General features: G+C 40.5%; 1 protein-coding gene across 1 annotated transcript; it reads left to right on the plus strand.

Annotated features, from left to right (window-relative positions):
* Window positions 1-2,617: 2,617 nt before the first annotated feature.
* LOC307103751 (guanylate-binding protein 1-like) lies at window positions 2,618-17,503 on the plus strand. The gene is made up of 11 exons (XM_079778261.1): window positions 2,618-2,754; window positions 7,447-7,655; window positions 9,012-9,139; window positions 10,219-10,328; window positions 10,576-10,772; window positions 11,369-11,611; window positions 12,689-12,969; window positions 13,757-13,969; window positions 14,371-14,473; window positions 14,712-14,905; window positions 17,111-17,503. The coding sequence occupies exons 2-11, from the start codon at window positions 7,466-7,468 to the stop codon at window positions 17,225-17,227; spliced, it is 1,776 nt and encodes a 591-aa protein (XP_079634387.1). The 5' UTR covers window positions 2,618-2,754; window positions 7,447-7,465; the 3' UTR covers window positions 17,228-17,503.
* The last annotated feature ends 8,564 nt before the right edge of the window (window positions 17,504-26,067 follow it).

Here is a 26,067-nt window from a genome sequence, read left to right on the forward strand (position 1 = left end):
CTTATTTCATTTAGCATAATACTCTCCAGGACCTCAGAGGTGAGGGGGATTGAGAGATTGAGTGAAAAAGGTGAAGAGATTGAGAAAAAAAACCTCATATTTACAGACAACAGCATTATGATAACTAGCGGCAAAGGGGGTGGAAAGGTAGAAGAGGATAAAGGGGGATAAATGGTGACAGCAGGAGACTTGGCTTTGGGTGGTAAACATACAATACAATATACAGACAATGTATTACAGAATTGTACACTTGAAACCTATATAATTTTATTTACCAATGTCACCCCAATAAATTCAATAAAATTTTTTAAAAAAGAATATACCTTGAATTTTTGCCAAATTAATTCCAGTGAGATACAGAACTATTACTCCTACTATTCTATTCCCTCTTAACCCCTTTTAGTGCTTTTTATATATATACTAGAGGCCCGGTGCAGCGGGGGGTGTCCCTCAGCCCAGCTTGCACCCTCTCCAATCTGGGACCCCTTGAGGGATGTCTGACTGCCTGTTTAGGCCCGATCCCACCGACATCCCGCTGACAATCCAGGACTGCTGGCTCCCAACTGCTCGCCTGCCTGCCTTCCTGATTGCCCCTAACTGCTTCTGCCTGCCAGCTTGATCACCCCCTAACCACTCCCAAGCCAGCCTGATTGATGTCTAACTGCTCCCCTGCCAGACTGTTTGCCCCTAACTTCTCTCCTCTGCCGGCCTGGTCACCCCTAACTGCCCTCCTCTGCAGGGTTGATCGCCTCCAACTGCCCTCCCTTGCAGGCCTGGTCCCTCTCAACTGCCTTCCCTTTCAGGCCTGGTCCCTCCCAACTGCCCTCCCCTGCTGGCCACCTTATGGTGACCATCTTGTGTCCACATGGGGGCAAGATCTTTGACCAAGTAGGGGCAGCTATCTTGATCTTGTGTGTTGGAGTGATGGTCAATCTGCATATTACTCTTTTATTAGATAGGATAGGGGCCTGGTGCATGGGTGGGGCTAGCTGGTTTGCCCTGAAGGGTGTCCTGGATCAGGGTGGGGTTCCCTTGGGGCGTGGAGAGGCCTGGGCGAGGGGGCTGTGGTGGTTTGCAGGCCAGCCACGCCCCTGGCGACCCAAGCAGAGGCCCTGGTATCTGGAATTTATTTACCTTCTACAATTGAAACTTTGTAGCCTGGAGCGGAGCCAAGCCTCCTGCTCAATCTGTGGCTGCCGCCATTTCTGTTTGGATTTGTTTACCTTCTATAATTGAAACTTTGTATCCTTGAGTGGAGGCCTGGGCCAGCCAGAGTGTGTGGAAAGCTTGGCTTCCTCTGTTGCTGGGGAAACCCAAGCCTCCCTTCTGGTAGCCAACTTGGTTGGGGTTAATTTGCATACTCTCCCTGTTTGGCTGTTGGGTGTGGTGTGGCTGGTGGGCGTGGCTTGGCTGGTGGGCGTGGCTCATGTAGCAGAGTGATGGTTAATTTGCATATTATTCTTTTATTAGAGAGGATTACAAATTACATCTGTATATGTAACAACACCAACAATACATTTTGAGTTATTAACTTATATAATTTATGTCTTGAAAAAAAGCTGAAGTAGAAAGAATAAATGTTGAGGGCATGTTATATTAACTTTCTGACTTACAATTTCTGGTTCTCTTTATTCCTATGAGTTCACCTTACTTTCTGACTTACATTTTCTGGTTCTCTTTATTCCTATGAGTTCACCTTACTATCAGTTCACCTTACTAATACATATCTGTATTCTGTTATTACTAAATACACTATATTTAAGTGTGTTATGGGCCCTGCAATACAATTGTTGTATACAATTGTTTTTTAGACCAGTTAAGAGAAGAACAAATAATAATAAATCTGCATTTATACTGTATTTTATAATTACACCAGTTAAGAGAAGAAAGGAAAATAAATCTATATTTATACTGTCTTTTATCATTACACAATTCCCTTACTGGTATTCCTTGTTTTTCCATATGGATTTGTGTTACCATCTGAAGTCACTTGCTTCCTGCCTGAAAACCTCCTTTTGTGTTTTTTGTAAAGTCAATGTGCTAATAATAAAGTTTGTTCAAGTCCCCACACTGTTTCAATAAAATCAGTTCTTTGGGGGAGAAATTCCAACAACTGTGACTATGGACTGCCTCTCTCCCTGGACAAATATCTTTGAGCCACTGCTCCTCCCCTGGGCAGGGGTGGTAGCCTCTGGTCTTCCCCACTTGCCTCTCCCAGCTTGGAAACTCCTTCCTACAAGTGAGCCAGAGGGAGGGTGATCAGGCCAAGTAATCTCAGCCTGCTATGCATCAGCTAGAGCCTTCACTCTATGAGTGGGGCTGGGTGCAGGTTGGGAGCCTCAGCCTCCAGGAATTTAGTCTCTGAAACTCAGTTGCTGCAGAGGATGAGAAATACTGGTGGCCTGCCTCTCCCAGGGACATACCTTACCCTGCTTGAAAGAGGGAAGAGGGAGCCACATCTTGTTGACCACACCCACCAGGAACCAGAGTGGAGTTTTTGTCAAACTGAACTACAAAGTTAAGAAATCCTGTAAAATCCAGGAACCCTCCCTCCCATTTGCAGAGCTTTCAGAAGTTCCTTTTATGGTTGTTGAGTCACTGCTTTGTACCCAGTGCTTTCGGTTTCACATTACTTAAACCACTTCACTTCTAATTTTGAGAATTCCAGAAAGTCACATCACATCAGAGAGGTGAAATAAAAGTCGAACCTTCCAGTGAAAGGCACTCCAACCTACACTGAGGAGAAAAAAATAGGTAAGAACTTTATTTTCTCATCAAAGCAGCTTTCTCTCCACCTCTAAAGGACCTGTACTCTAAGAAATGGAGTCCAGGATAAGGTGGGGGCAGGGTGGGAATGGATTTATAAGGGTCAGTTCATTTTCCAAAGAATGATGAGCATGAAGATAGGTGGCAGTGGAGACCATGTGGGATAGGCATTGAGGTGCAATCCCCATAATATCAGGTGGCAGAACATCCCTAAGTGTCACTAATGTGCCTGGAGGAATTAGGCAGCAGCAGACATGGGGCTAAGCTCAGAGTTTGAAATGCATTAGGCTTGTCTTTCTTTTTGCCAACATTGTGGTGGCTGCGAACACAGTTAAATTACCCTTGTTTTTGATGGAACTTGCTCAATCTGCTCTGACTGCAGCTGACACACTGAAAGGGCTATAAATATGTTATTTTCATGAAAAAGAAGCATAGAAAATGAGATGCAGCATAAACAGCCACTGGACACTGTTAATAAAGAAGAAAGAAAAACCTGAAACCCAGAGTGAAAGATGGAGATGAATGAACACACCATACATTTTAGACATACAGATGAGCTTTGTTTCAAAGTGGATTAGATTACTTCCTTTAGAAGTAATTCGTGTTCTGGTTGCTGGATGGGAGCTGGGTGAAAAAGGAGAAGGGATTAAAAAGTGCAAATTGGCAGTTACAAAACAGTCACAGGGAGGTAAACTCCTTCAAACAGAATCTAGTCAATAATATTGTAATAATTTTGTATGCTCCCAGATAGGTATTAGACCCATAGAAGGGATCTAACCACTATGTAGTATGCTGAAACTCATAATATTGTCAACTGTAATTGAACAATAACAATTTTTTAATAAAATAAAAATAAAATAGCCCCAGTTCACTAGATCCAATTTCTTAGGGCCAACTTCTTTCTTACCCCTTACAAGTAGAATTTGGCCCCACTACTTTACTAAAAAGTTTTCTCTTTAAAGCCAACATTTTGTTTACCTGACCTCTCTGTGCTCTCAAGCAGTTTTGTTCTTGCTTTCTGGAAACTGCCTCTCAATTCCTTGGCTTGGCATGAACTTTACTCATCACCTACTTGTCTGACAACCCTTTCTTTCTCTTCTTTCAGCTCTTCCTCTCACTCTCTCTTCCCATTTTTCTCCCCTACTGTCTTCTTCCTGCTTCTCCTTCTCCTCAACCAAATGGAAAAACAGAACAAAACAGAAAACCTAGAGGTGTATGATTAGAAATGTATTTTCATCGAACAACCTTCTCCTTAGTTCTTCTGATCTTTTAATCCATATTTCATAGTCTTTTGTTCCCTTACACCACACACATGTATACACAAACATGGTTTTGGGCAACATTCAGTATTTGCAGCCCTGCAGTTCGACCCCCTCTTACCTGAAGGCTAATTTATTGTGAAGCAAATGAAGTTGAAGTATCGGGCCCCTTGCTTGCACAAGCCCATATCAAGGCTTTGGGCAGGTCCCTAGTCATGCTTTTCATACAGTCATACATTTTTATAAAATTTGCAGATGTAAGTTATATTGGTTCCACTTCCAGAATAGCAGTATAACCAGTTCTGTGAACCCTCATTTCAGCAAAATAAGCACAACTAGTAGAAAAAACACACACATTTCAAACCTGTGAAAAATGCCCTACCCAGTCTTGCTCAGTGGTTAGAGCATCGGTGCACAGACTGAAAGGTTTTGGTGAGGGCATATGCTAGAGGCAACCAATCAATGTGTCTCTCTCACATCTATGTTCCTCTCTCTCTCTGTTTCTCCCCCTCCCTTTCACCCTCTTTAAAAGTTAATGGAAAAAATATCCTCAGGTGAGGATTGACAACAACAACAAATCTGTGAAAATTGTCCAAAAAGCATACATCAAATTATGAAACATATATTCACAAAAGTCTTTATTCATAGTAGAGTTAATGAATAAATATTGAAATTCTTACATATAGCCAGGATGTAAACTACCCTCCAAATCCTATTCTATTTGACATTTACTGTCTAGTCTAAAAAAATGTTTTAATATATTTTTATTTATTTTAGGGAGATAACAGGAGAGGGAAAGAGAGATGAAACCATCAGGATGAGAGAGAAACATCAATCAGCTGCCTCCTGTGTACCCCCTACTGGGAATCAAGCCCATAACCCGAGCATGTGCCCTGAACAGGAATTGAGCTGTGACTTCCTGGTCCATGGGCTGATGCTCAACTACTGAGCCATAAGAGCTGGGCTCTCATCTAGAAATTTTAATGAGAATCTAAAAAGAAAGTTTTCTATGGTAAATTAAAGATTTTGTTCATGAAAGTGGTTAAATGTTCATGTCCTTGAGAGAAACCAAGATGGCAGCATAGGGTAAACACCTAATTGTTGCCTACCACAACAGTTTTGAAACTACAACTGGAAAACAGAGCAGACCATCCAGAACCACTGGAAAGCTGGCTGAGCGGATGCTCTACAACTAGAATAAAAGAGAAAGGGACGCTGAGCTTTGGGAGCTGTGGAGGTGCAGAGATCTGTGAGCGTGGAGAGGGCAGGCGGCTGAATACACAACTGGCTTGCTCGCGGCGCGCAGAGAGGGCGGGCACCAAGTGCGCGGCTGGCTTTCTCATTCGGGAGGAAAACAAAGCCTCCCTATTACACTGATATACAGCACTGATCAGGGAGAGGCCGGCCTGTCTGGCAGCCTGCGAAACTCGAGAGGAGCCTTCTCTCAGAGGGGTGCAGCCATTGTAGTGGGATATGGAAAACAAGACCCTCTTAGGGCGGGGCTGACAGGAAATCAAAGCTTGTCTGCACCAATCTGAGACCCCGCCCCATCCAAGCCGAGCAGTTCGGGAGAAAAACAAAACCTCTCAACCGCACTGATATCTAGCTCCGGTCGGGGAGAAGCCAGCCTGTCTGGCAACAGGCGAAACTCAAGAGCAGCCTTCTCAGAGGTGCATGCAGCCATTGCTGCGGGACATTAGGGCAAGGCTGATGGGAAACCAAAGCTTGTCTGCACCACCCTGAGACTCCGCCCCATCCAAGCTGAGCACAGAAGACTTCCCAGCAGAGACACTGCTGATACTCACAGCCAATTAGCTTGGAGATCAACTCCCCCCAGTGATACCAACCACAAGCAAGGCTTAACTACAACAAGACTGCACATACAGCCCACAAAGGGGTGCACCGAGAGGATCCACCACAGATAACTGGGAAGGCTGAGCTACTGGGCTCTGCTAAGACACCTAACACACAAAGCAACTCCATCAACTCAGGGAAGCAGCTAAAATGCGGAGACAAAGAGGCAGGCCACAATTAAAGGAAATGGAGGAAAGCAAAAGACTGGATATAGAGTTCAAAACCACGGTTATAAGGTTTTTCAAGAATTTCCTAGAAAAGGCCGATAAATTAAACGAGAACCTCGAGGACATGAAAAAGGATCAACTAGAAATAAAGCATACACTGACTGAAATAAAAATATTATACAGAGATCTAAAAGCAGACTAGAAGATCACAAGAATCAAGTCAAAGACTTGGAATACCAAGAAGCAAAAAACACTCCTCTGAAAAAGCAAAAAGAATACAAAAAGTTGAAGATAGTGTAAGAAGCCTCTGGGACAACTTCAAGCATACCAACATAAGAATTATGGGGGTCCCAGAAGAAGAGAGAGAGAGCAAGATGCTGAAAACCTATTTGAAGAAATAGTGACTAAAAACTTCCCCCACCTGATGAAAGAAAGACACTTACAAGTCCAGGAAGCACACAGAACCCCAAACAAAAGGAATCCAAAGAGGACCACACCAAGACACAACATAATTAAAATTTCAAGAGCAAAAGACAAAGAGAGAATCTTAAAAGCAGCAAGAGAAAAACAGTTAGTTACTTATAAGGAGCACCCATACGATTGTCAGCTGATTTCTCAACAGAAACTATGCAGGCCAGACGGGAATGGCAAGAAATATTCAAAGTGATGAATAGCAAGAACCTACAACCAAGATTACTCTACCCAGCAAAGCTATCATTCAGAATTGATGGCCAGATAAAGAGCTTCACAAATAAGAAAAAGCTAAAGGAGTTCATCACCGCGAAACCAGAATTATATGAAATGCTGAAAGATATTCTTTAAGAAGAGGAAGAAGAAGATAAAGATAAAAATTATGAACAACAAATAGGTAACTATCAACAAGTGAATCTAAAAACCAAGGGAATAAAAAATCTGATGAACAGTACTAACTGGTGAATATAATAGAATCAGGGGCACAGAAAGGGAGTGGACTGACAATTCTCGGGGGGAAAGGGGAGTGGGGGTGCGAGAAGAGACTGAACAAAAAGCGTACACCTATGGAGGAGGACACTGGGGTGGGTGGGTAAGGGCAGAGGGTGGGGTAGGAACCTGGTGGACGGGAGCTATGGGGGGAAAAAAGAGGAACAATTGTAATAATCTGAACAATAAAGATTTATTTTTTAAAAAAATGTTCATGTCCTTGTCATAACAATATTTTTTTTCATGGACTCCTTGAATTGCACTTCTGTAACTTTCTAAAATAATACAGATCTTCCCTTCATCCATCTCAGTGTTGACACAGAACTTTTGGCCACGTTGGGGAATTTTATGACGCTACCTTTTGGATCAAAATAACCTGGTGAAAATTCTTGATTTACTTAGAATGGAAGTTCTAATCCATCCCATCTCCTTGCTTGCAGATAAGGTGACACCCTGGACATGGCCACAGACATCCAGATGCCAGGCCCGGTGTGCCTCATTGAGAACACTAACACACAGCTAGTGGTTAACCCAGAAGCTTTGAAGATCCTGTCTGCCATCACACAGCCTGTTGTGGTGGTGGCCATTGTGGGTCTCTACCGCACAGGCAAATCCTACCTGATGAACAAGCTGGCTGGGCAGAAAAAAGGTGAGGGGCACCAGCAAAACTCTGCCAGATCCCTTCTCTCCACCCACACTCCCAGCTTTGAGTACGGTGTTACAAGAAGAGCAAGGTAGAGATGGGGAGGAATATTGAAAGCGAGCTTTTAATCTATAGTTATGCTCTTATCTTTACTATGATCTGAAAGAGTCAACTCACTGTCTCTTCCCACTTTGCCTTAATTTCCCTTTTAAAAGCATAAATTTGTATTCTTTTCCTAGAATTCTATATTTAATTTTTTAAAGAATCACCATATCATTTTCCACAGCAAATGTAGCATTTTACAATTCTCCCAGAAATGCACAGGATTCTAATTTTTCCACATTCTCACTGCCTGTTATTTTTTTTAATTATTTTTTTGTAGTGATCATCTTAATGGGAGTGAAACAGTATCTCATTGTGGTTTTGATTTGTATTTCTCTAATGACTAGTGATATTAATCATCTTTTTATGTGTTCATTGGTTATTTGTATATTTTCTTTAAGAAAATATCTGTTCAAGTAACTCCTTTGCTCATTTTTTAATTGGGTTGTTTCCTGGGATTGCATTGTAGGACTTCTTTATATATTCTGGATATCCATCTCTTAACTAAGAAATATTTTCCTCCATTACATAGGATACCTGTTAAACTCTGTTGATAGTATCCTTTGATCCACAAAAGCTTTAATTTTGAAGTCCAACTTATCTATTTTTCTTTTGTTGTTTATGCTTTTGGTGTCATATCCAAGAAACCATCCCAAATTCAATATCATGAATCATTCCCCTTTCGTTTTCTTCTGGTAGTTTTATAGTTTTAGCTCTTACATATAGGTCTTTGAACTATTATGGTTAATTGTTGTAGAAGGAAAGCTTTTCATTGAGTGAGATGTTTGCTGAAGGCTTTTAATATATATGGCCTTTATTATGTTGAGTTAGTTTTCTTCTGGTCCTAATTGGTTAATTGTTTTTATAATAAAAAGGTGTTGAATGTTTTTGTGTATTGGATATTTGAATTTCTCTGTTTCTCTGTAAATTAATACTGGTTGTAGTTGTTTTTTAAATATGTTTTCATTGATTTCAGAGAGAAAGGGAGAGGGAGAGAAAGAGATAGAAACATCAATGATGAGAGAGAATCATTGATTGGCTGCCTCCTGCACACCCCATACTGGGGATGGAGCCCTAACCAGCAATCAAACCATGACTGCCTGGTTCATAGGTCAACGCTCAACCACTGAGCCAATGCCAGCCAGGCTTCTAGATGTAGTATAGTTTTCTCTCTCCTCACCTTGATTATATTAATTTTTATCACTATTTGAAGACTTATCTGCTATTAAAACTCCACTACCTCACTTTCCTCTCCCTGAGGCTTCTCTCTGGGCTCCACGGTTCAGTCTCACACGAAAGGAATCTGGATGTGGTGTGTGCCTCACCCTGAGAAGCCAAACCACACTCTAGTTCTGCTTGACACTGAAGGGCTGGGAGATGTAGAGAAGGTAAGTATTGAAGATTCAATTTGAGGACATCCCATCACTTCTGGGTATTTTCTACACCAGTGGTCAGCAAACTGCGACCACATGCGGCTCTTTGGCCCCTTGAGTTTTTAGCAAAGGCCAGTTTAGGAGTACCCTAATTAAGTTAATAACAATGTACCTACCTGTACAAATTTTTTAAACTGGCTCTCAAAAGAAATTTCAGTCATTGTACTGTTGATATTTCGCTCTGTTGACTAATGAGTTTGCCGACCACTGTTCTACACTATTTAACTTTTATTCAAATAAGAGCTTGAACTAAACCATACATGTTTTTCTCATTTCTGTTTACATGCTAGTGACCAAGTTTTGCTATCAAGGATCAAAAAAATATAAGGCAGAATCCTAGAAGAGCATAGTGGTCATTAGATAGTATTTTCATTATTAACAATAGGCTATAAGCTAAGCCAGTTAACACAGATGCATAAAGGTACTACAAACAAAATTAGTCATGAGTCCTATCCTGCAGAGAACTTTAGTTAAGGAGTAATGTTCAGAAGTCCTAAACTGTTGTTTAAATTTAAACTCTGTCATTAACACAGTGGCCTTAGCAAATTATTTCACTTCTTTTACCCTCAGCTTTCTGATCTGTAAAACCAATGCAAACGGTCTGTATTTGCCTCATAGTATTCTTTTGACTATTTAATAAGAATGGAAAGTGTTAGGTGAATAATAATTACTAGATAAAATAGCTATCAGTATTATTACTCTTACATAAGTCAATTTTGCTATAAAAACATAGAGAAAATTAAATTATATTTAAGGCTTTAGAGTGCCCACCAATCTGGACTATTTGTTTTGCATTTATCTGCCAATGGTCATTAGAGAACCTAGTGAGAATACGTGTCACCAAAAATACTAATCAGAAGACTTTTCAAAGTCCAACTCCTAACAATCATTTTCATTTGGATTTATTTTCCTCTTATAAGTCATTAATCTTAAAAAAGCCACTCAACTAAATGAGTATCCATTTACTACTACTGATCTGGAAAGTGCCATGAGAATAAAACATAATCCTGGCCCAAATGTGTTCTGATTTCCAGGGTGACAACCAAAATGACTCCTGGATCTTTGCCCTGGCAATACTGCTGAGCAGCACCTTTGTGTACAATAGCATGGGGACCATAAACCAGCAGGCCATGGACCAACTGCAGTATCCTTTCTGAGGTGCAGAACAGCATCAAAATCAGAGGGGAGGCCTGTACTTAAAAACCAGCTCCCTGAATGTGAATCCTGGTGAATCAACACAAAAAGAGACAGTATAAAAAGTAATTCAAGGGCAGGAAGAATTAACACTTGGGTTAGAAACAAAGCCAAAACAAAGGTTTGGAATATGTGGGACTAATATGGCATGAGGGGCACTGTTCTTTTACAGCATTTTTCCTTAGTTTGCTACCTAGCTATGTGACAGAGCTGACAGATAAAATAAGGGCAAAATCTTCACCTGATGCAAATGAGGTTGAAGACTCAGCTGACTTTGTGAGCTTCTTTCCAGATTTTGTGTGGACGCTGAGGGATTTTTCCCTAGAATTGGAAGTAAATGGGCAACCCATCTCAGCAGACGAGTACCTGCAGAATTCACTCAAACTCAAGCAAGGTAAAGGGGACTGAGAACTGATTATTAGGAATCACAAGCCATTAGAAACCATTATCTTTTGTGTTTCTATTTAGTGTTTTTACATGTATAGTTTTCTATTTCTCAGCTGCCTAGTTCTAAGAATTAATACTTGTTTAATACCTAAGTTCATAGATTTGATATTGAATTATCTACTCCCCCGTTCTAAGAACAAGTTTCGTTTTCTTTCACCTTTCCCTGTACTGTGATCAGATTGATTTTTACCTCCCTGCTTAGGACTTGTGATGCTGTAATTAGCCAAAGAATATAAAGTACAATGAGCATTTATTTAAAGAAAATAGATTAAGCATAATGATGCGCTAGGCCAGGGGTCGGCAAACCATAGCTCACAGGCAAATGATGGGCAATGCAGCCTGCCAGCTATCGTACAAATAGGTTTTACTGGATGAATCCTATGTAGAGGGTCCATGGCTGCTTTCATGCTATAATAGCAGAATTGAATACTTGGCAAAGAAACCACCTGACCTGCAAAGCCTAATATATTTAACATTTGACCATTTACAGAAAATATTTCCAAATCCCTATATTAAACAAAGCCCCTTTTTATCTCTCTACAGGTACCAGTCCTAAAGAGGAAAAGTTTAACCTGCCCCGACTTTGTATCCGAAAGTTCTTCCCAAAGAAGAAATGCTTTATCTTTGATCGGCCCACTCATCGGAAGAAGCTAGGCCAACTTGAGACAATGCATGATGATGAGCTGGACCCCGAATTTGTGCAACAAGCTGCTGACTTCTGTTCCTACATCTTTACCAATTCCAAAGTCAAAACCCTTTCAGGAGGCATCCAGGTCAATGGACCCCGTGAGTCCTCTTCCCAGTCATTATTCTCACTGTTAAGACTAAAGGAAGGTGGAATAGCATCCACCTAGTTTCAGCCTTGAAAAATGCAAATGTACTACTATTACTGCGGTATATTCTGGATGACACAACATTTCTAATAGATTTTATTAGACAGATTTTGTGGGTGAGAATAGATAGAAAAGAACAAATAAAAAATCTCTATTGCTTAAAATTGCCCTAATAACCTGGACCTGTACTATGCCATATAATAGCTACTAGACAAGTGTAGTAGCTACGTTTAATGAAACTTACATGTAGATTAATTAGAATTAAAGAAAATTAACAATTCTGATTACATGGCTAGGGGCTGCAATAATGGGCAGCACTTACAGCACCCGACCATCATCACAGAAAGTTCTCTTGGACAGTGTTCTGCCAAAATAAATAAAATGGAAACTCCTTTTTAAATTTATTTTTAGTTTTTTAATCCTCACCCAAGGATGCTTTCACATGAATTTAAGAGAGAGAGAAAAAAACATCAATGTGAGAGAGAAACATTAATCAGTTGCCTCCTGCATGCGCCACAACAGGGGATTGAACCAGCAACCTAGGTGTGTGCCCTGACCAGGAACAAAACCCACAACTTTTTGGTGCCTGGGACGATGCTCCAACCGACTGAGCCACCTGGACAGGGCAGAGGACTTCATTCTAATTGTTTCACAAATATTGATTTTATAAATGCTTACCATGGACCAGAACTGATGATAGAGACATAAATGAGAGGTACATTTCCTATCCTAATGGTGCTTAAGGGTAAAGCACATGCACTCAATAAACACAGGTCTATGGTGCCTAGAACAGAGGTTCTCACCCTTTGATATGTATCCATATCACCCTAGATGTCACCAGAGGAGGATTTATTTCAGTTAATCTGGAGCAGAGGCTGAGAGTCTGCATTCCTAGCAAACTTCTAGGTGATGCTGAGGACATAGATGCTGTGACCAAATGAGTGTTGAGAGATATCACCAGATTTATAGAGGATGGACTGTTTCCTCACCCCACCTACAACAAATGTTATCTTTTCTTCTCTATTTGTAGGGCTGGAGACTCTGGTGCTGACCTATGTCGATGCCATCAGCAGTGGGGACCTGCCCTGCATGGAAAACGCAGTCCTGGCCTTGGCCCAGATAGAGAACTCAGCTGCAGTGCAAAAGGCCATTGCCTACTATGACCAGCAAATGGCCCAGAAGGTGCAGCTGCCCACAGAAACCCTCCAAGAGCTGCTGGACCTGCACATAGTCAGTGAGAAAGAGGCCATTGAAGTCTTCATCAAGAATTCCTTCAAGGATGTAGACCATTTATTTCAAAAGGAATTAGCGGTAATTTTTTTCTTATGTTTATATGGATTAGCGTTTCAGAAAGCAAAGTACTACTAGAAAATAAAATGGGTATTTATCAGGAGAGAAGGAATTCCCACTAGACTTCAAAATGACAAAAACCACTATTTGTTATTATTATAGTAAGAAAAACCCATTTTATTTTTATTGACTTAAATTTTGAACGTTTTTTTTCCTTTCATGCATAAACTAATACAATTCCTCGTAATTTAGTTAAATGCATGCAAGTAATCATCAGAGCTTTTCATCAAGTTACATGCTTGCTGTTATCAGACTATTTAATATTATAGCCAAAAGAAAATAAAGATGTAGTCTTAGTTATCTTGAGCAGGCTTACATTGAGTCACATTTCTTCCATTTGCAATCGCTGGTTCAATTTGAAAAGCAGGAGGTTCTTTCTAGAGAACCTAGTCCTGACCTATGTCAATGCCATCAGCAGTGGGGACCTGCCCTGCATGGAGAACGCAGTCCTGGCCTTGGCCCAGATAGAGAACTCGGCTGCAGTGCAAAAGGACGTGGCCCACTATGACCGGCAGATGGGTAACATAAATGCTAACATAAAGCTAGCAATCTCTGCCATGAACTTCTCCTCCAAGGAGAAAGGGACTTCAGTAGAAAGACAGGATCAGGAGGAAGGATGTGGTCCTGCTGAGGTGCCTGTAAGTTTTACAGGGATCACAGACTGTTTTTAGAGAAGCCTTTCCAAAAATCCTGAGGTCAAGCTAACCTATTCTTTGTACTCTTTCTACTTCCTATTTTCACATTAAAGGCCCAGCTAGAAAAAAGGCGAGATGACTTTTGTAAAGAGAATATGAAAGCATCATCGGATCGCTGCTCAGCTTTACTTAAGGATATCTTCCATCCTTTAGAAGAAGAGATAAAGCAGGGGGTTTATTCTAAACCAGGAGGATATCGTCTCTTAATGCAGACTATGCACGAGCTGAAGCAAAAGTATCTTCAGGAACCCAGGAAGGGAATACAGGTAACCAGCCTTTCTCTGTCTCTGTTTCTCCCCTCAACCCTACACTTCCCTTCTTCCCAGTCTCCCTCCACCTCCTTTCCTGGGATCTGCTCTCTCCACGATGGCTTCATTCCTTACCCCATATGGGACCACAGCACCAACAGATCCAAAAGGAGAGCCCTCACTCAGAGAACAGGGACTCTCAGTCTATATTTATATCAATCTCTTACAAAGGATTCTGCTTCATCGGGTGCCAGGCTTGGCCAACCTGGAGCATGTGCCCACCATGTGACAGGGGCACCGTGACCAGCACACAGACCAGGGCCAAGAGAAGCGATTCCTACAGGAAAAGATGGTGGGAAACTAGGAATAAGCGCTTCCAGCGATTTCCTATCACTAATGCCGTTTTCTCTGGGTCCTAGAGTGAAGAAGTCCTTCAGACATACCTGAGGTCCAAGGAGTCTGTGACTGATGCAATTTTACAGACAGACCAGAGTCTCACAGAAAAGGAAAAGGAGATCGAAGGTGAGGAGCAAGTCAAGAGACTAGATAGCCTCAACAGCTTTTAAAAGTTTAAATAATTTGGCATGGAGGACCTGGGTCCTTAAACAAGAGCCAGATGAGCAAAGATGCCTATTACTAGCCAAAGTCAGTCTCAGTGGGGCAAATGCAGTCAGCAGCAACAATGACAGGTGAGTTCACAAAGAAGAAACAGCAAGGTGGTCACCCACATGAATTTGTCTTCTTCCTTTCCTCCTGGCAGTGCAACGTGTGAAAGCTGAATCTGCGGAGGCTGCAGCAAAAATGCTGGAGGAAATGCAAAAGAAGAATCAGCAGATGATGGAGGAGAAAGAAAAGAGTTATCAGGAACATGTGAAACAATTGACTGATAAGATGGAGCAGGAGAGGGCCCAATTGATGGCGGAACAAGAGAGGGCTATGGCTCTTAAACTTCAGGTATGTAATGGCATCACTTTAAGGTTTCTCTTTTTCTGTTTTCTGTCCACTCTCCCTGACTTGTTAGTGGGTCTGTTAGAACACGAAACCCAGAAGTATCTTGCTTGCCCACTTATACCTTTCAATCCCTGTCTTTCTGCCTGACTTGGAGCCTGCCTATGTCTGGTTATTAAAAAATTTTTATTATCCTTTATTTCACATCCAGTCCTTTATCAGTACACTAGAGGGCCAGTGCACAGATTTGTGCAATGGTAGGGTCCCTCGGCCTGACCTGCGCCATCTCGCAATTTGGGACCCCTCGGGGAATATCGGACCGCCAGTTTTGGCCCGATCCCAACAGAGCAGGCTAAGGCACCCCACCAGTGCACAAATCCATGCACTGGACCTCTAGTATGCATATAAGATCTTTGATTAATCTCTTCTCACCCACTCCCCTCCCTCCTTCCTTCTGCCTCATCAGTCTGTTCCATGTTTCCATGCCTGTGTACTGAATGGCTGTCCTCTGATGGTCAGTTCACGTCATAGCTACCAGTCGAACAGTCAAACGGTTGAACAGTCATTTAGGCTTTTACATATATAGACTAGAGGCCTGGTGCACAATATTTTGTGCACAGGTAGGGTCCCTAGGCCTGTCCGGCATTCAGGGCCAATCAGGGCCTTCCTTCTGGCTGCCGGCAACAAACTTTCCCCAGTTGCCAGCTGCTAGCTGGAGCCTTCCTTCCCCTGGCTGCCAGCTTGTGGCTGGGGCTTCCTTTGTTCTGCGCCGCCCACTGGTGGTGAGCGCACATCATGGTGAGCGATCAAACTCCAGAGGGGACAATTTGCATATTAGCCTTTTATTATATAGGATTCTTCAATCAATGGTAGCTATTATATTGCAGGCACTGTAAATATGTCTTATCTGTATCTCTTGCTTAATATTATATGAAGCAAGAATTGCTGTGTACCTATATCTTAGGAGAAGAAACAGGGGTTCAGAAAAGATGAGCTTTTACAGGGTCACACAGATCAGTAAGATATCTGAACCACCTTCAAACTTGAGGAATCTACAATCACTGTTTTCCTGTCACACCTGGTATGACTTCGATTCTAAGAGAACCTTTATGAGCAGAAAGACTCCTTGCCTCTCACACCTGTATCTGCCACTCCTGCCTGTTTGCTATGCCCTACTCCTAGTTTGTGTAGTGAGCTTTCTGCAGAAATCCAGTATGGAAAGTTAGGGGCCTTTATGTCCATACTTATATCCTACTATTCTAGCCACCAATATGTGGAACCTTAAATCAAATTCCCTGATCTAAGATTCAGACACTTCCTTTGATTTTGAGAAATTTTTATTTCTGTTGTGTATGTATATAAAAGTCTGAGTTTGTGTGTGTGTGTGTGTGTGTGTGTGTGTGTGTGTGTGTAAGAATCTAAAAGATTTGAAAAGAAACATAATTAAGATTGCCCACATAGGTTGTATAGCATTAATGGGACTTATAATTTAAGTTTATCAATATATTAAAAGTTATAAGCCAAAATCTCTCTTAGCTAAAGGAGGCTCAAGATAAGCAATCATGGAGCTAGGATGTCCAAGTGAAAGTATTCTATATAATAAAAGCCTGATATGCAAATTGTCCCCTCGACTGGGAGTTTGACCGGGAGTTTGACTGCTGGCTATGATGTGCACTGACCACCATGGGGCAGCATGGAACATGGCAGGGTCAGTGACCCGGCGCCGGCAGCGGGTGGCATTGGAGGCGCTGCCAGCCCCGATGGGCCCTGATGAGAGCAGGACTGGGGCAAGATGGTGGACCAGGTAACTGGGCAGCACCAGGCCAAGTCAAGTGCAAGCGGGGCCCGATCACCCCGCCAATCACCCTGCAGATGGTGACCAATGGCACTGCGGTAGCCTGGCGGTGCCTGATGACTCAGAATGAGGGGGTTATGCGGGGGCCCAGGTGCTGCCCAGGACCCAGAGGTCAGCTGGGACCTGCCCTTCCACACCAGATCCTTGCGCTTTGATCGCCGGCCAGGCCTAGGAACCAACCACACCTGTGCTTGGACTTCATGCACCAGGCCTCTTTTAATGAATATTTATGGTAGAGAAAATTTCAAGAAGAAATTAAATACTCAAAAAAAAAGAACTATGAATGTGGAAACTAGCTACAAGTTGAAATTTGCTTACTGCTGTACTTTCTTTACTCTTTATTTGTCCCTTTTTAGGAACAGGCCTTGTTACTAAAGGAAGGATTCCAAAATGAGAGCAGACAACTTCAGAGAGAAATAGAGAATCTCAAGAATAACATGGCAAGAAAAAAGAAGAAATGTGTCATAAGCTAATGACCTAAGGAAAAGAGATTCCGGGGTCACTCTACCCAAGGCATAACTCAAGCAGTTTTAGAAACTTGAAAAATGTCACAACTTAAGAAAATGTGACCCTCTTTAAGGTGATAAAAGAAATCTACAAAAAATCCTTCACCTAACATACTTAATGATAATAAATGGAATGCTTTGCCCCTAACACAGGAATAAAGCAAGAATGTGCAGTCTCTCCTCTCCAGTTAAACAGCATAATGAAGGCTTCCTACAATATGGCAAAAGAAATAAGGAAAGAAGGAAGGGAGAAGAAGGGAAGGGAAGGGAAGGGAAGGGAAGGGAAGGGAAGGGAAGGGAAGGGAAGGGAAGGGAAGGGAAGGATAAATAAAACTGCCTTTATTCTCACACACTATGATTATCCATATAGATAAATCCCAGGGAGTCTACAAGAAAAAAGCAAAAAACAGCAACAACAAAAACTCTTGGCACAAATACGTGAGTTTAACAAGGTTGTAAGATTCAAGGTCAATACACAAAAATCCACTTTCAACTGTATTTTTATATAAAAGCAATGGACTATTGGAAACCAAAAATTAAAAAACAATACCATTTACAATAGCTGTTATTTGAAAATGGAATACTTAGGTAAAAATAGAACTAAACACGCACACGATCTTCTATGCTTTTATCTTCATTCTAAGACCAAGAGATTATGGGATTGATCATGATGTATGAATTTCCTTAGATTCCAACTCCCTTGTAGTTTTTACAATGTTCCTTTTATTCATTGTAGAGAAGAAGGTTCAAGACCCTTATTTTCAGAGTTATCCCTGACAAAAGCATGTGCCTAGTATTTGTTAAGATTCGTTTAGAACTAAAAATGTGTCAACTGTGGGGGGCAGGAGGGTATGGGGGGTCAATGGGAAAAAAGGGGGATAGCTCTAATATTATCAACAATAAAGATAAAGCAAGTATATATATCTCCATTGTGTGTTAGGCTTTTATCCAAACAGAAAGAGGAAAAAATATGGCTCAGAATTCAGTGTCATATAATATGCCTACAACACACACACACACACACACACACACACACACACGTGCACATCCTACCCTTCCCACTCACTGTGAGTTCTTTGACAGACAGGATTTCATAGAACACAAGACAGGAAAACTTACTCAGAGTTCTTTTCGCCAAAAACTATGTTCAAAACAGAGTCCCCAGGGAGTTAGATGAGACTTCATAAAAAACAGACATCGCTTAGGCTACAGGGCTCATTCATTCAAAAAACATTGGTTGAGTATCTATCACATATTCTGTCAAGCAGTGGGAATATAGTTGTAGTCCCTCTCTTATGGAGCTCATAGTCTATCGGTGAAGACAGAGATTACATATTACAGAAAACTAAATGCCCAAGAAATTGAGGGGAGAGGATTTCTGATTTAGGAAAGAGTTGATCTAATCCCTCTACCCCAAGATATCTCAGATGGCTCCTTAGTATGTCTTAACCATATTTCTCTTATAAGTCACATAGTGGAAAAAAGAAATCCAATTTGGGAGGGAGAGATAGAAAGAGAGACAGCACCTATTACCTGGCCCCCAAAAGAACCTATTTAATTAACAGTGTGTCATGCTCACAATGTCTCTCATGCAGTTGATTGGTAAAGAAATGAAGAAAGCAATGGGTTCTCTCTAGTGGCCAACATTAATATTACTCTTCACAGCATTTTATCACTACCTTTTATCACCAGAGTTTATAGTTTGTCTCTCCCACTAGAATACAAGTGGGCAGGAACATTACCTATTTTGTATATCACAGACTCAGCCATCTAGAAGGGCTCCTGGCACCTGCAAAATCAATATTTAAACACACGAGTGAACAACGTAATGAATAGTTTATCATCCCAGCACCATTCCTAATGCTTCTCCCTGTAAGTTTAACATTTGATTGTTTAATATCATATTTAATATTACAGGAATTTGATAGTTATCTAAATTCTTGTACTATTTAGTGTACAGTCTTCTCCCTCTGCCTCTCTGTCTCCATAAAGGATTTCTTCATTATTCCTTCTTCATAGACCTAGAAAACCTTGTGTTGATTTACGTTCCTGCCATTGCTCTGGGGATCTAGCTGACAGAAAGCACGTAGTGCTGACCAGCAGCAGTGCCAAGAGGACAAATTGAAGGAGCAAAGGGCAGTCCCCATTGAAACCCTCCAGGAGCTGAGAGCCTGCACAAAGCCTGTGAGAGAGAGGCCTCTAAAAGCGTTAGCTCCGTCCTGCATGTGAACCAGGAATTCCGGAGGCGAAGCCACACTGAGAGAGGAAACATACCTTCCTGAGAAGGGCAATTCCTACCAGGTGCTAACAGGGATTCTCACTTGTACAGTGATATATTCAAACACTATTAGCCGGAAGCCACACACCGAGTCCATGCCTGTTTAAAAATTGTTCAGAGACTGTGAAAAATTTCTCACTAACTCAAGTAACCACTGCAAATATTAAAATTGCTGTAAATCCAGTCAAATGCACATGTGGATAGACAGACAGGAAGGCAGGCAGATAGAGACATAGATACATAGTTACCCTGGGCAGCCTTTCTGTGGGTAATGTACAATGTCTATTACAATATTAGAAATACGTAATGTTTGTACAGCTATTATTACCTGGCTGGAAAGCATCAATTTATTTTCATAATACATACTAAAAAAAAATCTTGCATTTAAAATAACGATATGAGGTTGAAAAATGGACATAATTCTTTTTTGATAAATATAATTATATATATTTAATATGTGAAATATGATTTTATTTCTTTATTATTTTTAAATGTTCTTATTGATTTTTAGCGAGAGAAGAAGAGAAAGGGATAGAGACATAGAAACATCAATGATAGAGATACATAGATCCGCTGCCTACTGGGGTTCGAGCCCGCAACCCAGACATATGGCTTCACCAGGATCAATCTGATGACCTCTGGGTTCATGGGTTGTTTTTGGGGGGAGTTGGTGGGGTGATAAAAATTTCTCCTTGATTATAGAGATGGTTACACAAATATATATAAAACCATTAAATTGTACCTTTGAATTTTTGAATTGTATGGCATATGATCTATATCCCCATAAACCTGTCTGGTTGAGTTTTTTAAGAAGGATATATAGCCTGCACTCATATGGTGGTGGGTGATTTAGTCAATCTTGTCATCTTCTGATGCCTCCTTTTTTCTGTCTAAGACTTTTTCTTTTTAATCTATCTCCAGTTCCTAATTACTATTCATTATTATGTACAGCAGTATAGGTGACCAGGTGACTAGTCCATTATTCCAAACCAGGTTTCTGTCCTACCATTGTATTGTCAACAACCCTTTAATATATTCTGCTGAACCAAGGTCATCTTCTAGGTATCATCACTATAGAAAACCTTCCCAAATTAGCATACCCCTGCATGCACAGTGTAAGTCTCATCCATTAAATCCGTGGTGGATTCTATCAGAATCTATGGTGAACTGAGCAAAAGGAATGGGATTGGTTCTGTATGTAAATTTTATTCACCCATGAAAAATCCCTTGCAGTACTGTGTCTGTTCTAATAAAAACTGTGTACCTAGTTAATCAGGTACATTACTTTTCTTCCAAAGCCAAGGGATTAAGAGATGACTTATTTACTATAAGAAACTATCTTTCTTACCTTCAGTCCTCTTTTTTCCCCCCAAATTATTCTGTCTACACACATTTGATAGTGAGACTTCAAATTATGGCAGGCTACATATGGGGGAAACCTTCCCCCTACAAAACACCTGTAAATGCCAAAAGAAATATTACTTAACATTTTAAAATATATCAGTGCATTTGCAAGAACATAAAGTTGAAGGAATCAAATACAGAAAATGAGAAGAAAATCCTGGTAGTACCTGGAAGCTGAAGCTGTGACCATTCTGAAGCATGTGCCAATCTTGGACTCTTAATGACCATAAGAAGAGCAGAGGAGGAAGTCTTGGTGCTGAGAGTGGTAGGTTTCCTAATTGGAAACTTAGAATGAATTGGAAATCCTCCCAGGAAAGGATAGGCTAATAAGTATCTGTTTATAGCAGATGAAAAATTACCTGATTGACCTGCATAAGAATCCTATAAAATAACAAAGGAATATGCTAATTATCCATTACGCCTTGAGACGTAATGACCAACCACGTAACGAGCAGATCACAGATCTGCAGGAGGGTGGGGCAGCGAACTACAAGTGGGCAGCGAAAAGTTACAGGACTGGGCAGGGCAGCAAGCTATGGGGGTAGGGGTGAGGGAGGAGGGAGGTAAGGAGAGCTCCATGAGGGAGGGGGAGTGAGCTATGAGCAGCAGAAAGCTACCAGAGGCAGTGGGCGGGTGGCCAGCTGAGGCAAACAGCAGCAAGCTACTCGCGCATGGATTCGTGCACAGAACTACTAGTTTAAAAATAAAACCTTTCCCTTCCCTGAGCATTGGATTGAACTTACCTACATTACAGGTGTGGTTTCAGAAACTACTTAAAATGGACTGGCATTGATGGGGCCCCAGGGCACCTGGCAGCAGCAAGTCCTTTTTGTAAGGCTGTGTTCAACTTGGACTCAGACATGGGGCCAAAACGCAAACTCAAACAAGGTTGCAATCCCACACAAGTAAGAAATACAAAGTAACAGACAAATGGTAGAAAGACCCACTAGGATCAGACACTGTAATTTTGAGCTCAATAAAATTTTGAGTGATAAAATAAAATAAAATGTTTACACTGTTTAATAATAGAAGAAAGAATATTTCAAGGGACAAGATGTCATAAAATACAACAAAGCAGATTTTGAAAATAAAAAAATTTTTAAGCTAAAAAGGTTTTTCTTGAATGGATAATATAATTAATCTTTTCCAAGATACTAATAACCTTCATTGTTATAGTTATCATCTTAATTGTTGGCCATTAACTATCAAGTACCCACCTAAGTAAACTAAGTATGTGTCAGAGGAGACAAAATGGCGGTGGAATAGACAGACATGTGCCAAGCCTTGTCCTTCTCAGACCATAATTGCATAATATTAGAAGTAAACTACAATAAAAACAATAAAAAAATTCAAACACTTGGGAGCTGAATAGCATGCTATTAAACAATGATTGGATTACCAAAGAGATCAAAGAAGAAATTAAAAACATCCTGGAAACGAATGACAATGAAAACACAACATTCCAAAATCTATGGGACACAGTGAAAGCAGAACTGAAAGGGAAGTTTATAGCTCTATAGGCCTACCGAAAAAAAACAAGAAATAATGGTAGTAAATCATCTAACTCTACAACTTAAAGAATTAGAAAGAGAGCAACAAGAAAAGCCCAAAGTGAGCAGAAGGAAGGGGATAATAAAGATCAGAGCAGAAATAAATGACATAGAGAACAAAACAAAAAAAAAACACAAAACAATACAAAAGATCAATGAAATGAAGAGCTGGTTCTTTGAAAGGATAAACAAGATTGACGGACCTCTAGCCAGCCTCACCAAGAAGCAAAGAGAGAGAACCCAAATAATCAAAATCAGAAATAAAAGATGCAAAATAACAACAGACCTCACAAAAATACAAAGAATTTTTTTTAAATACTATAAACAACTCTATTCCAACAAAATAGACAACCGGGAGGAAATGGACATATTCCTAGAAAAATACAACTTTCCAAAACTCAATCAGGAAGAATCTAAAAATGTGAATAGACCGATAACTATGGAAGAAATTGAAGCAGTAATCAAAAGCTTCCAGCATACAAAAGCCCGGTTTCAGAAGGCTTCACAGGGGAGTTTTACTAAACATTCAAGGAAGAACTAAAACCTATCCTCCTCAGACTATTCCCAAAAAATTCAAGAGGAAGGAACACTTCCAAGCTCATTCTATGAAGCCAGCCTCACCCTAATACCAAAACCAGATAAAGACAACACAATGAAAGAGAATTACAGGCCAATATCACTCATGAACATAAATGCCAAAATCCTCAACAAAATTCTAGCAAATCGGATCCAGCATTACATCAGAAAAATCATACACCATGACCAAGTAGGATTTATCCCGGGATGCAAGGTTGGTACAATATATGCAAATCAATAAACATGATATATCACATAAACAAATTGAAAGATAAAAATCACATAATCATATCAATTGATACAGAAAAAGCATTTGACAAAATCCAACACCCTTTCTTGATAAAAAAAAAAAATACCCTCAGCAAAATAGGAATAGAGGGATCATACCTCAACATAATAAAAGACTTATATGACAAACCCACAGCCAACATCATACTGAATGGGCAAAAACTAAAACCATTTCACCTAAGAACAGGAAAGAAACATGGATGCCCACTTTCACCACTCCTGTTTGACATAGTTCTGGAAGTGCTAGCCATAGCAATTAGACGAGAAGAAGAAATAAATGGTATCCAAATTGGAAAAGAAGATATAAAACTGTCATTATTTGCAGATGACATGATACTGTACATAGAAAACCCTAAAGATGCCATCAAAAAATTATTAGACTTAATAAATGAATTCAGCAATGTAGCAGGATACAAAATTAACACCAAGAAATCTATGGCATTTCTAAACAACAATACTGAACTTACAGAAAGAGAGAATTTTAAAAAAACCCATTTATCATCGCACCAAAAAAATTAAGATACCTAGGAATAAACTTAACTAAGGAGGTAAAAGACCTGTACTCAGAAAACTACAAGACATAAACAGATGGAAGAACATAACCTGTTCATGGATTGGTAGAATCAACATAATTAAAATGTCCATACTACCCAAAGCAATCTATAGATTCTTGTGGAGGCTAATTTTAGTAGGTCATAAATGCAAGAAGTTCATCAAAAGGTTAATGAACCTTAGGGCTTCAGCAGGGCTGAAGATCTGCATGTTATTGCCTGCTGCCAGACAGCTGAGGGCGGTTCCCCCAACCTGATAATACTTTATTGTTTACCAAACCTTACCTTTGAGATGTATGTGTGTGTATATATATATATATATATATATATATATATATATATATATATCTGCTTTGCTATAGGGCAAAATGTGGGAATAAAAAGCCCTGGGTACAGAGATTCAAGGAGCTTATTTACTAAAGTTAAGCCTCTCCTGGCTCCCCCAAAATGCCTCCCCAATTTATATTTCATATCTAGTTTATTTAATTTACATCATAGCCCCTTCTCCAGATTCCTGAACCCTTCTGGATGTGGATAAGACCACAGCAGATTCAATGCACTCACCATTAAAATACCAATGGCATATTTTACAGACCTAGAATGAACTCTCCAAAAATTCATCTGGAATAAAAGAAGACCCCGAATAGCTGCAGCAATCTGAGAAAGAACAAAGTAGGAGGGATCTCAATACCAGATATCAAGCTGTATTACAAAGCCAGTGTTCTCACAACTGCCTGGTACTAACACAAAAACAGACATATAGATCAATGGAATAGAATAGAGAACCCAGAAATCGACCCAAACGACTATGTTCAATTCATAGTTAACAAAGGAGGCAAGAACATACAATGCAGTCAAGACAGTCTCTTCAATAAATGGGGTTGGGAAAATTGAACAGATACATGCAAAAAAAATGAAACTAGACCACCAATTTACACCATACACAAAAATAAACTCAAAATGGATAAAGAACTTAAACATAAGATGGGAAACCATAAAAATACTAGAGGAATCCACAGGTAACAAAATCTCAGACATATGCCAAAGCAATTTCTTTACCGATACAGCTCCTAGGGCAATGGAAACTAAAGAGAAAATAAACAAATGGGACTACATCAAAATAAAAAGGTTTTGCACAGCAAAAGAAACCATCAACAAAACAACAAGAAAGCCCACTGCATGGGAGAACATATTTGCCAATGTTATCACGGATAAGGGTTTAATCTCCAACATTTACAGGGAACTCATACAACTTTACAAAAGAAAGATAAACAACCCAATCAAAAAATGGGCAACGGACCTAAATAGATACATTTCCAAAGAGGACATAAGGAAGGCCAAGAGACATATGAAAACATGCTCAAAGTCACTAATTATCCGAGAGATGCAAATCAAAACAATGCGGTACCATCTCACACCTGTCAGAATGGCTACCATCAACAAAGCAACAAAGGACAAGTGCTGGTGAGGATATGGAGAAAAAAGAACACTTGTGCACTGCTGGTGGGAATGCAGACTGGTGCAGCCACTATGAAGAACAGTATGGAGTTTCCTCAAAAAACTGAAAATGGAACTCCCATTTAACCCAGTGTTCCCACTTCTAGGAATATATCCCAAGAAACCAGAAACACCAATCAGAAAGGATATATGCACCCCTATGTTCATAGCAGCACAATATACCATAGCTAGGATTTGGAAACAGCCTAAGTGCCCATCAGCAGATGAGTAGATTAAAAAACTGTGGTACATCTATGCAATGGAATACTATGTTGCAATAAAAAAGAAGGAATTCTTACCATTTGCAACAGTATGGATGGAACTGGAGAGCAATGTGCTAAATGAAATAAGCCAGTCAGAGAAAGATAAATATCACATGATCTCACTCATTTATTGAATACAATGAACAACTTAAACTGATGAACAAAAACAGATCCAGAGACAGAGAAGCATTGATCAGACCATGAAACCTCTGAGGGAAGGCAGGGGAGGGTGGGGGTAAGTTAGAGAACCTTGGGGCTTCAGCAGGGCTGAACCAAAGGACTTGTATGCATGCATATAAGCCTATCAAATGGACACAGACTCCAAGGGGGTGAGGGCATGAGTGGGGGGGGGGTGGGCGGCAATGGGGCGATAAGGACACATATGTAATACCTTAATCAA

The sequence above is a fragment of the Cnephaeus nilssonii genome, assembly GCF_951640355.1.
Source record: "Cnephaeus nilssonii genome assembly, chromosome: 7".
Lineage (NCBI taxonomy): Eukaryota > Metazoa > Chordata > Mammalia > Chiroptera > Vespertilionidae > Cnephaeus > Cnephaeus nilssonii.

Coding starts and splice junctions, on each gene's coding strand:
- LOC307103751 (XM_079778261.1), top strand. CDS start 7,466: ATGGCCACAGACATCCAGATGCCAGGCCCGGTGTGCCTCATTGAGAAC. Junction 9,140..10,218: donor GGCTGGGAGATGTAGAGAAG/GTAAGTATTGAA, acceptor TCTGATTTCCAG/GGTGACAACCAAAATGACTC. Junction 10,329..10,575: donor CAGGCCATGGACCAACTGCA/GTATCCTTTCTG, acceptor TTTGCTACCTAG/CTATGTGACAGAGCTGACAG.